General features: G+C 41.8%; 1 protein-coding gene across 4 annotated transcripts in view; it reads right to left on the bottom strand.

Moving 5' to 3' along the window:
* ARAP2 (ArfGAP with RhoGAP domain, ankyrin repeat and PH domain 2) overlaps window positions 1-12,093 on the bottom strand; it is a 1,514,823-nt gene that overhangs the window by 781,072 nt on the left and 721,658 nt on the right. For all 4 annotated transcript variants that reach the window (XR_013608339.1, XR_013608340.1, XM_078678359.1 and 1 more), the window contains exon 14: window positions 11,218-11,392. Coding sequence is in view for 2 of the 4 variants with exons in the window: in XM_078678359.1 (XP_078534485.1) it covers window positions 11,218-11,392 (175 nt within the window). In the remaining 2 variants the exon portion in view is untranslated. The remainder of the gene's footprint in view (window positions 1-11,217; window positions 11,393-12,093) is intronic.

Genomic DNA, 12,093 nt, shown 5'->3' with positions numbered 1-12,093 from the left:
TTGGTAATAACACTTTTCATTGGTTCATTTCACTTTTGGTTTCCTAATGATGTAAGACTAGGTCATATAATCTAAAATGAACACTTTTGATTGGTTGAGAACTCTTGTTTTTCCCAAATGATGAAAATCCCTCCTTCTTTCCTCACTCTGACTTTCATCATTGTGAGAGAAAGACCCTTTGTGATCACTGAGCAATGGCTTCTTTAGTAGCTTCAGCTGGTGCTTCCCCACCACCTCCACCACATCCAAGGAAGAGTGGACCACCTGCTCAAGTTATAATTCAGCAAGAAGAGGAAGAAGAGGAACAGGAGGAAGAGCACGAAGAGAGGCAGTTTTTGCCTGAGGAACCCAAGACGTCTCACCGGAAAGAAAACTTCATTTGGCAATTTTTTAAAATTCCCAAAGGTCAGAAAAAAGTAAATGCAAGATACGTAACTTGCCTTATATGTCAAGATAGACTGTCCAGAGGAACCGAGAAAAAATACAGTTTCGGAAACTATACAATGCATCGCCATATGACTAGGTGGCATCCTAACAACTACAGTGCTGCACAGTTTCGGAACGACCTAGATAATCTCCCTATTATGGCCAGAAGATCTGTTGTACCGGAAGTAACGGGACCAGAGGGCAGGGAGATGGTGCCAAATATACAAATGAGATTTGGTGAAGTAAAACACATCTGCGTATTTTGCGATGGATTCATTTGCTACGGGGAAAGAAGCATCACTCTGATCAACAGAGCTATTGACTATCATATGCAAGTTTGTACGAAACGCCCAAAATAATAAATACTTTTTTTTTGTTTTGTTGCTCCTGTTGAGCCCTTTACAATGAATCGTTTTCATTGCCCCCTCCAAGAAAAACCCCCAAAAATATAAAACTGTTCAGAAAAATTCAAAAAAAGTAAAAAAATGTTCTGAAAAATAATAAAAAAAATATAAAACAACAAAAACAATAAAAAAAAAAGTTCTTTTCAGAACTACCTCCCCGTTATTAAAAAATTGGTACAATATTTGGAACTGTGCCAACCTCTATTTCTCTTAGTTCGCTTCCCAGTTCGCTCGCCGGTACGCGAACCGGAAGCGAACCAAAAACAGTAAGTATAAGGGAAGGAAACAGAGACTTATGTTAAAAGAAAGACAGCTATAGGGGAGTAAACTAGAGATACTATTACCCGTAATCCACTGCTGATGATGTCACATATTACATCCTTCATGACATGCTCAGTGACATCATCAGCAGAGGATTGCGGGTTTTTTGACAACGTGCCTTATCCACGGCTTAATAACGCTGCCTTTTGCTTTATATAAGTTTTCAAATTGTATGAAATATATACCAATAGGTCGTTATGAACCTTTAGGTAGTGCTTTTCTTCATGAGGTCTGGTCGCTTCCATACACATACAGATGTTTCAAAGATGATCAAGAAGTTTATCTGAATGGAGAGGAATGCACTGAGACGCCAGATCATTCACTAATGTGTAGGCACATACAGTTACACGGTTCATGCAACAAACACCGACCAAATATGGCTTGCGTGTTGCAAGGCACGCCAGTTCCTGCTATCATCCCCACGTTCAAGTTGTTGGAAAATGGTAGTTATTTGATGCTCAATAATGAAGATTGTTCTGAGTTAATTAAAAGTATTCCTTTTATGGTAACAGTAAGTGAACGGGTTATTTGCTGCAGAAATGTTCTATTTCCTCCCACACATGAACATAGGGAGTTTTCAATCTGGCCACAAATACCAACCTTGGGAGAGATTTCAACGGCATGGCAAGAATAAGAGCTCTTTTGTCTCAGAGAGAGGTGGCCTTGAGTTCGGCCCGTGAAACTTTCGTGCTTCACATAGCGAACACCCGTACAGAGGTGCAGACCCTTCTCAATTCAGATTTGCCTTTCAATTTCAGCAAGATGGTTCGGACTATCTTTAACGCATCCTCCACAAAGGCACTGGCGCACTTTTTTAAAGTTGTTACCAGTGGTCTCGTGACTTCATTTGAGAAAATCTTTGGAGTCATCCCTGCTTTCTTTCATTCTATTTTCTCCACTCTGCTTCGTGGATTGGCATTTTTACTTGCATTACCAGCGGACGCTCTTGTGCTTTTTTACATTTTTAAATATGGATGTCCCTCCTATGCAACCTCCCACCCTGCAGCTGCTGACACTGTTCCGCAATCGCATGCTAGAATATTATGGCACAATGCCGTTGGCGATATTAAGCACGGCATATGGATTATCTTTTTGATTCTCCTACTTCACCTGTGTCCAGCCTGTATTTCACTGCCTGACCTGTGATTTCGATTGGGCCATTGATTTGTGTCTCTGCGGACCGGTTTCTCCTGACGTCGACTTTAATCAGCTGATGACTCCTATCCTTACTCACGAGTTGGTTTGTCCTGGCGAAAGGATTATGGCTGTGGCATTGATGCATGGACTACTTGGTCCCTGGAATTTACTGGCGGCAGCACAGTCTTTCTTGGAACAGAGCTTTCTTGAAAACCCACCGAGCTGTCCTCTGATGGTGATAGAGGATCCGGTGCTGGGAGAGCACGTATGTTCTTTTCCGCTTTTAAATTGGATGGCTGAACTGTTTTCGGATGAAGACGGTGACTTCCTATTGGAGGCTGTTGCAGCTTATTTTGCATACACAGTTATGTCATAGACCTTTTTCATGTTTGATATGCTGAGTACTAGCATTTCATTGACAATTCATTGACTTATTTGTCAAGTTTTTATTATTTACATTGCCTATTGGCTTAAGACTCGATAAAGTACTTGGCTGTTTTATTTTTCTTTAGCATTAAATTTTCCTAGTTTTTAATGCTTTACCTTGCGGACCGTCCACATATAAACTTGCAATCTGCTCTCATGAGATGGCACTTCTATTATCTTATTCAGTTCGTTTCCGGATCATGGGGAGGTGTCATCTAGGTCCTGGATATCTTTACACCGTGTTAAGTTAGCATGGGCTCATTACCGGTTTAAACGCCATTTTTCCTTTTTTGCAACTTCTGCACACGACACTTAGTTGTTGCTTTAGCTTTCCACCTAGTAGTTCATCGTGGTTTACATGAGAATAATATGTTATTGCTCTACTATCTGCTTTGCTTGTTAAACTATATCTGTACAGCGAGTGCTAAAGTTTCAAGAACAACACGATACAGAATTGTTATGAGGTCTGATCTCCACGACTTCATACTCATAACATAAGTGCAACTTCTGCCAATTCTGGGCATGAGGCGGGTTTTATATTGCTTTGCCGAACACACATACACAACAGTTGATGCGGTTCACATGAAGAGAGAGCTGGTGTATGCTGATGTGATTCCTTCAAATCTAAGACACTAAAGTATGGGCACGCCCTAAACCAACACAAAGAGACCTTCTTAGCAAATAATATAATATGTGTATTAGGGAGGGTGAGATATAAGCAGCCGCGGGCCGTGGAGGGAGTTACGGTGAGGCAGGGAGGCGGGGAGGGGGAGAAGCAGGGTGGAGCCCTCTCTACCCTGCCCCTCCCCCTCCCCGCCTCCCTGCCCCACCGTAACTCCCTCCACGGCCCGCGGCTGCTTATAAGTGTTGCTAACTCTTATTCATTTACAGCATGTTAACATACTGTCACCATTCGCTTTTTATGTACTAGTAACTATGCTGGTAATTTTGCTACTGATAATATGTGTACTTGTATTCTCCACCCTGCTTCTCCCCCTCCCCGCCTCCCTGCCTCACCGTAACTCCCTCCACGGCCCGCGGCTGCTTATAAGTGTTGCTAACTCTTATTCATTTACAGCATGTTAACATACTATCACCATTCGCTTTTTATGTACTAGTAACTATGCTGGTAATTTTGCTACTGATAATATGTGTACTTGTATTATCTAAGATACTACGCCTGAGAAGACGGCATTAGTAAATAAACATTTCAAATACACATGTGTTCTTCTTAACTCCATGTTCTGGTTTCTAAGAAATATATAACGACCGACTGTTCATGAGTTCCACGTATCCTGAGGTACTATAAGTTCATATTCTGGATTGTCTAAACATTGAGAGTTTGTTATATCCAATGTGACACTGTACCTAGCTTGCTAAGGGGTTTTTTATTACTAACGTGAGTTTTGGGACACCCTAATTCGCCGAGGTTCCAATCCTCTGTCCACAGTTCTGTGTGAGAACAGAAACCCTGCGACAGGGGCACCCCCGACCCTTGCTGGAGCTTCATCACACTTGCGATACAACTCCAGCAATGCGCCACCTTTACGGCACAGATACATCACGCATCTGTGCTGTTTTTGCCCCATGATGCGCCGCATTGTAAATGCAGCACACCATAGATGACGGAACAGCGGCACAGAATGACTAACACATCCCTGGTGATGCGCCAGTCATCATAAATGTATCCCTATGCTTCTTATCTTGTTAGAGATGAACCGCCATATGTATCATCAAAGTTTTTTGCATTTCCTAAATAGCGAACTTTAAGGAATAAATAGCGATTCTTTACCATTCCTAGTTTGCGATTAGCTATTTGCTAATTACAAATTACCCATTCATTTCCTTCATTTCCATAGGGCGGTTGGACTCACTTTTAGCTCGAACGGCTGAATGGATTTCCACGAAACTTGGCAAAATTGTAGGGACTGGTAGCCCGATGTGCCTTTGCTATGTCTCAAGATATATGCTCCAGTGGTTTTTACGAAAATTAACTTTGAAAAATATATATTGGGCTACATTGGCCTATATATATGTTGGAGCCCAAATGTAGCCCAATGTAGCCCAATGAAGCCCAATGTAGCCCAATGTAGCCCAAAGATGGCCGCCAGACACACAAAAAAACAAATGTAGCCCAAATATCAGCCAGATGTAGCCCAACTATAGCCCAGTGACAGAATGACCAATCAGCTTCGCAAACCTCCGTTACGCGAAGCGGAGCGCTGTTACAGATATATATCTTTTTTTGAACGTTAATTTCTCAAAATCCACTGGAGCACATATATTGAGACCTAGCAAAGGCACATCGGGCTACCAGTCCCTAATATTTTGCCAAGTTTCGTGCAAATCCATTCAGCCGTTCGATTATTATTATTATTATTTTTTTTGCCCCGCGGGGCCCTTTTAAAACCTCCACATCAAACCTAGGGGGTCAGCGAGGATCTACTATGCCCCCTTATGGTCATTTCCCCCTTCGTTTTGGCCTCCTCTTGTCTCTCGATCCTACCGAGAGACAAGATGGCGGCCGCTACGGACTTTTTGGAATGTTGACAGACGCCAGAGAACCAATCAGCTTCGCTTCACAAAGCTCCGTTGCGCGCAAAGTACGCGTCCTGGGACGCTGCCCGGTCCGCTGTTACAGATATATATCTTTTTTTAAACGTTAATTTCTCAAAATCCACTGGAGCACATATATTGAGACCTACAAAAGGCACATCGGGCTACCAGTCCCTACAATTTTGCCAAGTTTCGTGCAAATCCATTCAGCCGTTCGGGCTAAAAGTGAGGCCAACCGCCCTATGGAAAACTCAATGTTAAAAACACGTTTTGGGACCCCCCTTTTTTCTCAGCCCCCCCTTGACGAACCCCCCCCAAATTTTCAAGGGCTGCTCAGAAACAAAATGTGCCATTTTCCTGAAAATGTCAGCCAATTCCGTCCACAAACGCCAAAGTTATTAGACATAGAATTTTCAAAAATCCCATAGAGAAAAAATCCTAACTATATATACCTACTGGCGACCGCCAGTAGGTAATATATATATACCGCTCGTTGGGAGGTCCAACAAAAGAAATGCAGCCGATCACAGGTGAGCTGTTATCCCCAAACAGACTTTATTAAAGGTACAGGCAGTCACGCTCTCCAGTTAGTTAAAAGCATATGTCCACAGTCCCAACGCGTTTCGAGTTTGCCTCTTCTTCCTGGGGCACTGCAGTCATCACACGCATATTTCACTCCATCTCCTAATTAAGCTATAATTTATGCCACGGATTGGCGAATCTACTGCTTTCTGGGAGATGAAGTTTCAAATTAAATCCTGGATGGAGGCGTGCTGAATTAAATGCCAAATAAAGCCCCTCCTGGGCCCCAGAGAGCCGGCTGCCTTTATCCAACACCTGCGCTCCACACAGTGGCCCCCACTTCCTTCTGGGGTGGTGCAAGTTCGGCGGCAGGACGGCCGCCAATATATACCACTCGTGGGGAGGTCCAACAAAAGAACTGCAGCCGAGCACAGGTGAGCTGTTATCCCCAAACCGACTTTATTAAAGGTACAGGCAGTCACGCTCTCCAGTTAGTTAAAAGCATATGTCCACAGTCCCAACGCGTTTCGAGTTTGCCTCTTCTTCCTGGGGCACTGCAGTCATCACACGCATATTTCACTCCATCTCCTAATTAAGCTATAATTTATGCCACGGATTGGCGAATCTACTGCTTTCTGGGAGATGAAGTTTCAAATTAAATCCTGGATGGATGCGTGCTGAATTAAATGCCAAATAAAGCCCCTCCTGGGCCCCAGAGAGCCGGCTGCCTTTATCCAACACCTGCGCTCCACACAGTGGCCCCCACTTCCTTCTGGGGTGGTGCAAGTTCGGCGGCAGGACGGCCGCCAATATATACCACTCGTGGGGAGGTCCAACAAAAGAACTGCAGCCGAGCACAGGTGAGCTGTTATCCCCAAACCGACTTTATTAAAGGTACAGGCAGTCACGCTCTCCAGTTAGTTAAAAGCATATGTCCACAGTCCCAAAGCGTTTCGAGTTTGCCTCTTCTTCCTGGGGCACTGCAGTCATCACACGCATATTTCACTCCATCTCCTAATTAAGCTATAATTTATGCCACGGGTTGGCGAATCTACTGCTTTTTGGGAGATGAAGTTTCAAATTAAATCCTGGATGGATGCGTGCTGAATTAAATGCCAAATAAAGCCCCTCCTGGGCCCCAGAGAGCCGGCTGCCTTTATCCAACACCTGCGCTCCACACAGTGGCCCCCACTTCCTTCTGGGGTGGTGCAAGTTCGGCGGCAGGACGGCCGCCAATATATACCACTCGTGGGGAGGTCCAACAAAAGAACTGCAGCCGAGCACAGGTGAGCTGTTATCCCCAAACCGACTTTATTAAAGGTACAGGCAGTCACGCTCTCCAGTTAGTTAAAAGCATATGTCCACAGTCCCAACGCGTTTCGAGTTTGCCTCTTCTTCCTGGGGCACTGCAGTCATCACACGCATATTTCACTCCATCTCCTAATTAAGCTATAATTTATGCCACGGATTGGCGAATCTACTGCTTTCTGGGAGATGAAGTTTCAAATTAAATCCTGGATGGATGCGTGCTGAATTAAATGCCAAATAAAGCCCCTCCTGGGCCCCAGAGAGCCGGCTGCCTTTATCCAACACCTGCGCTCCACACAGTGGCCCCCACTTCCTTCTGGGGTGGTGCAAGTTCGGCGGCAGGACGGCCGCCAATATATACCACTCGTGGGGAGGTCCAACAAAAGAACTGCAGCCGAGCACAGGTGAGCTGTTATCCCCAAACCGACTTTATTAAAGGTACAGGCAGTCACGCTCTCCAGTTAGTTAAAAGCATATGTCCACAGTCCCAAAGCGTTTCGAGTTTGCCTCTTCTTCCTGGGGCACTGCAGTCATCACACGCATATTTCACTCCATCTCCTAATTAAGCTATAATTTATGCCACGGGTTGGCGAATCTACTGCTTTTTGGGAGATGAAGTTTCAAATTAAATCCTGGATGGATGCGTGCTGAATTAAATGCCAAATAAAGCCCCTCCTGGGCCCCAGAGAGCCGGCTGCCTTTATCCAATACCTGCGCTCCACACAGCGGCCCCCTCTTCCTTCTGGGGTGGTGCAAGTTTGGCGGCAGGACGGCCGCCAATATATACCGCTCGTGGGGAGGTCCAACAAAAGAACTGCAGCCGAGCACAGGTGAGATGTTATCCCCAAACCGACTTTATTAAAGGTACAGGCAGTCACGCTCTCCAGTTAGTTAAAAGCATATGTCCACAGTCCCAAAGCGTTTCGAGTTTGCCTCTTCTTCCTGGGGCACTGCTAGGAAGCAATTTATGTGGCCTACTTTTCGTTATTTTATTACGAACTCCCATAAGGAGGCTTTTGAGAGATTGCAAAGGCTGGAGAATGAGAAAATTTGCATGGCAGTGGGATTTTTATATAGCGCAAACTTGACCTGAAGTGGGTATCAGAGCGCTTTAATAGCACCAGTTGCATTAAATGAGGATACAATCTTTTTTGTTAGGCATGGGGAGATTAAGGGGCATATGAATCAAGCCCCTTTTCCGTTCACAAACGGGTCAATTCTCAGAATCGGCCCGTTTGCGAACAGGAAAAGCCCTTTTGGGATGTATCATCCCAAAAGGGCATCGCAAATTAGAGAATCTCAAATTTTGCGATTCTCTATTTTGCGATTGCATTTAAGGAATCACAAATTGTGATTCATTAAATGCAATGTAGGAAGCACAGAAAAAGTGCGATTAGGCCTTAATGAATCGCAAAATACCACCAACTTCAAGTTCTGTAAAAAATTCACTTTTTTCCATTTTTCAAACTGCCATGTGGCGCACATACATGCCCTGAGTGCATGTATATGCGCCACCTGTGCACACATACATATTTCAGGGGTGTAACAGGGTGTCCTTTTGACACCCTGGCACCCTTGAAATTGCATTCCCAATTTGCGATTCTCTAATTGCGAATCGCAAATTAAGTATGTCTTCCCATTCATTCCTATGGACCTCCTAGCCCATATGAATGAATAGGAAAGAATTCCTTATTTGCGAATCTCAATTTGCGAATCGCAAATAAGGAATATGTAGGATTCGCTAAAATTTGAGCAAATCCTACATACATTGCATTTTGCAATTCTCTAATTGCGATTTGCTAAAAATCGCAATTTGATAATCGCAAACATCGTTTTTGATACATGTGCCCTCAAGTGGTTCGCCCAGAATCACAGGATGTTTAGCGTCATTGCCAAGACTCGAACCCAGTTCCCCATGTTCGAGGTCAACCACCCTAGCAGTTAGGCCAGCTCCTCTCCCCTTTAATTGGGGGTTCGAAACAAATATGGTCCAACATAACTACTCCACCCTTATCATATTTGTATATTAGGATCTGATTGTATTTTTAACTCTTTTATACTTTTTAATCATTAAGCTGAGATCTATAGGGACTTTTTATATATGTTTTATGTGTCTAATCATTGGTATGTACCCTTTGTAGTGTTTTTCTTCAAAATAACTGTATTATCTCTCGATGTGTCCTGAACCCTGTAATGCCGTTTTATTTGATTTTTTTAAAGTTTTTATCCTCTGTACTTTTATGGTCGCGTTTGGCTGAATAAAGTTTTTGTGACTGACGGGTTGAGACACTGGATTTCTACATCTCACACTGAAGGCTGTCTAAACCTAGCACCCTTGCTACTGTTGAGAGTAACATTTACAACAAAAAATAACAGTGAGTTGAATGACATCTGGGGGCAGATTTGTCTGCAGACAGAATTGAGCTTAGAACTGCGCTTCCATAGGCCACTACAGCAATAGTATCTGCATTTTGCCAGGAACGGGAAGTTCACATTAATGAACATAGTAAGTTTGTTTTTGTATATGTTTTGATCTCTATGTAAGTGTTTGGACCATAGCATGTGCTGACTTATTAGAGATGATGATACTTAGAACATGTGGGTCGTTATGTTATAAAATATTTCTCCTGCTGACATCCAGACTGGGGTACCACACATCAGATCAGAACATACTTTAATACCATAAGCCTTAATATTTATTGTTTTTAGTTAATAAAAACCATCACAATACAAAAACAAATTGAATACATGTTAAAAGGATATTAATCCATTTTCAATAAAACAATAATAAATATTGATATAACACAATAATATCATGGGTTTGTAAAAATAAAATATTATAAGATATAATCTGTACATAATTGCAGGGACTTTTCAGTTTTCACCAGGTTATTCGTGCGGGGTATGCATCTGTTGTAGCAAACACGATTCGACATAAGCCTCAATGAGTGTGCCCAGGGTTTGTCTTCCCTAAAGAATCAACTTTTCCAATGCTGATATTTCCTTTCCATTAATAAGGGCCACTTCAACCTAATACCGATCAACATTCGTAAATCGTGGTCATCATCTTCATATGTCAGATACGTACCAATATGTTTGGTGGTCGTGGTTATGCAACATTCATTCAAATGGACAGCAAAAGGACATGAAAAATGGGGAACGTTTTCATGAATGTAAGCATATATACTTTAATAGGGAACTTTGGAGGCAACCCATTTTTGTCACTATCACCTGGCAACTAGGAAAACAACAATATGTAAAATGATGTGCCCTAACTCTAAAGCGTAGGAATGTTATATGTTACTGAGAAGATCTGCATTATGTGAAGCACGGGACAGGCTGTAAGTACTTTGCAGAAACAAGACTCACAGGAGATTCCCTTTGTCCTGAGCAAGAAAATACATTGTTTTCTTAATTTTATACTGCGCTAAAAGTAAAATATGATTCAGATTTTAAAGCAAACAGTGAGATAATTTAAGAAGTTAGGAAAAAGGTAATGAACGTACTGCTATGTGCGAGTCCATTTGCACCCTAGTTATTTTACCTTACAATGCAAGATGGTGTTATTTTGTTTTTGCATTGCAACTCATTTTGTGGATACAGTAACATTGATGATTTTGTAGGTGAGGTCTAGAATTGTAATTTATGAGAAGCAAGGTGGACACAACAATAAAAACTACTGAAGAGACTAACCAGGTATCATCTTTATCCTTAAAAAGTAATCTTGAATGTGAGCATCATGCGTGATATGACATCACTTCGGTTATAAGTAGACAACTGGGATGTCACAGGGAATTGACTATATATAGTGTTTGGTTTTGTATGTTTGAATAATTTTAATATTCCGTGTTATATCAAGATTAGGACATGTCAACAGATTTATGGATTTATTTTCTATTGTAATTTCTCTTCCTTTATCTGTTGAATGTACTGTATTACCAATGTAGCAACGGCCTGTTCAATTATGGATTGCTGTTAGTCAAACTGTCCATGCATATATTTTAGTCATTTGTTTATGCATATATTTGTGTGTGTAGGATTACATATTTTATAAATAACATTCATATTTACATACGTTTATGATGCATAGGCCATTTTAAGATTAAACAATTAATACCTGAAAATTTATTATGATGAAGGAACTCCATTTGGAGACATTGTCCAGCCTTCTTAGCCAATAAGTACGGGGTACTGTGAGTGGAATCTCCCGTTGCACATATAGCATCAGCACCACTGAACACCAGAGTCATAGTTTCCAACAAATCCTGTTTTATTACAGCAGCACATAATGACTGAAAATAAAACGAGAAGTATAAATACAAAGTAAATCAGGCTACACAAAATCAATGTTTGTGCCACTTCCTACTCTTTTACTTTTTTGTGCATTACATGGATGAGCCATCTCTTCCCATCAATCTGTCCCTTCTAACCTATGAGAAAAATTAACACATGCATATCTAAAACACAAATTCTTGAAACAATATCCATGGGCTTGGAAGATGCATGACGAGTTGCAGAGCTCATAATGTTAAAAAAATAATTCGCGTGAGTAGATGTGGGTAGTGACCCACCTATAGTTGAGTTTGTTTCTTAATGTTAATTCTTGATTTTAAAAGTACAGTTGGGAAAAGATTTGAACTGTGCCTGAACCTTCCACTGACCATGTTTTGCTGGTTGGATAGTTTACATGTACCATTGGTGGTCATTTATGGTAATGAACTAAAAAGGTTCATACATTTGTGCAAGAACTACCCAACATTTGTTTTGAGGCAAATTTAACATTTTACTAAAAGGATGCATCATTTTGAAGGCTAATTATTTTTGTGCTCAATATAAATGTGTTTTTTGTTTTCCAGAGAGGCATTAATGCTAAAACTGGCACAAGAAACGTTTGCAGCCATTTTTCACTCAATATGCTTTAAAATGTATCAAAATCGGTGGAAATCAAGGGTATGATTGAGAAAAGCTTAAACTAGGCCAAGTAACTCACAAG

This window comes from Lissotriton helveticus, chromosome 2_2 (assembly GCF_964261635.1).
Source record: "Lissotriton helveticus chromosome 2_2, aLisHel1.1, whole genome shotgun sequence".
In the NCBI taxonomy this organism is placed as follows: domain Eukaryota; kingdom Metazoa; phylum Chordata; class Amphibia; order Caudata; family Salamandridae; genus Lissotriton; species Lissotriton helveticus.
This window is presented reverse-complemented; position numbering and strand designations above follow the sequence as displayed.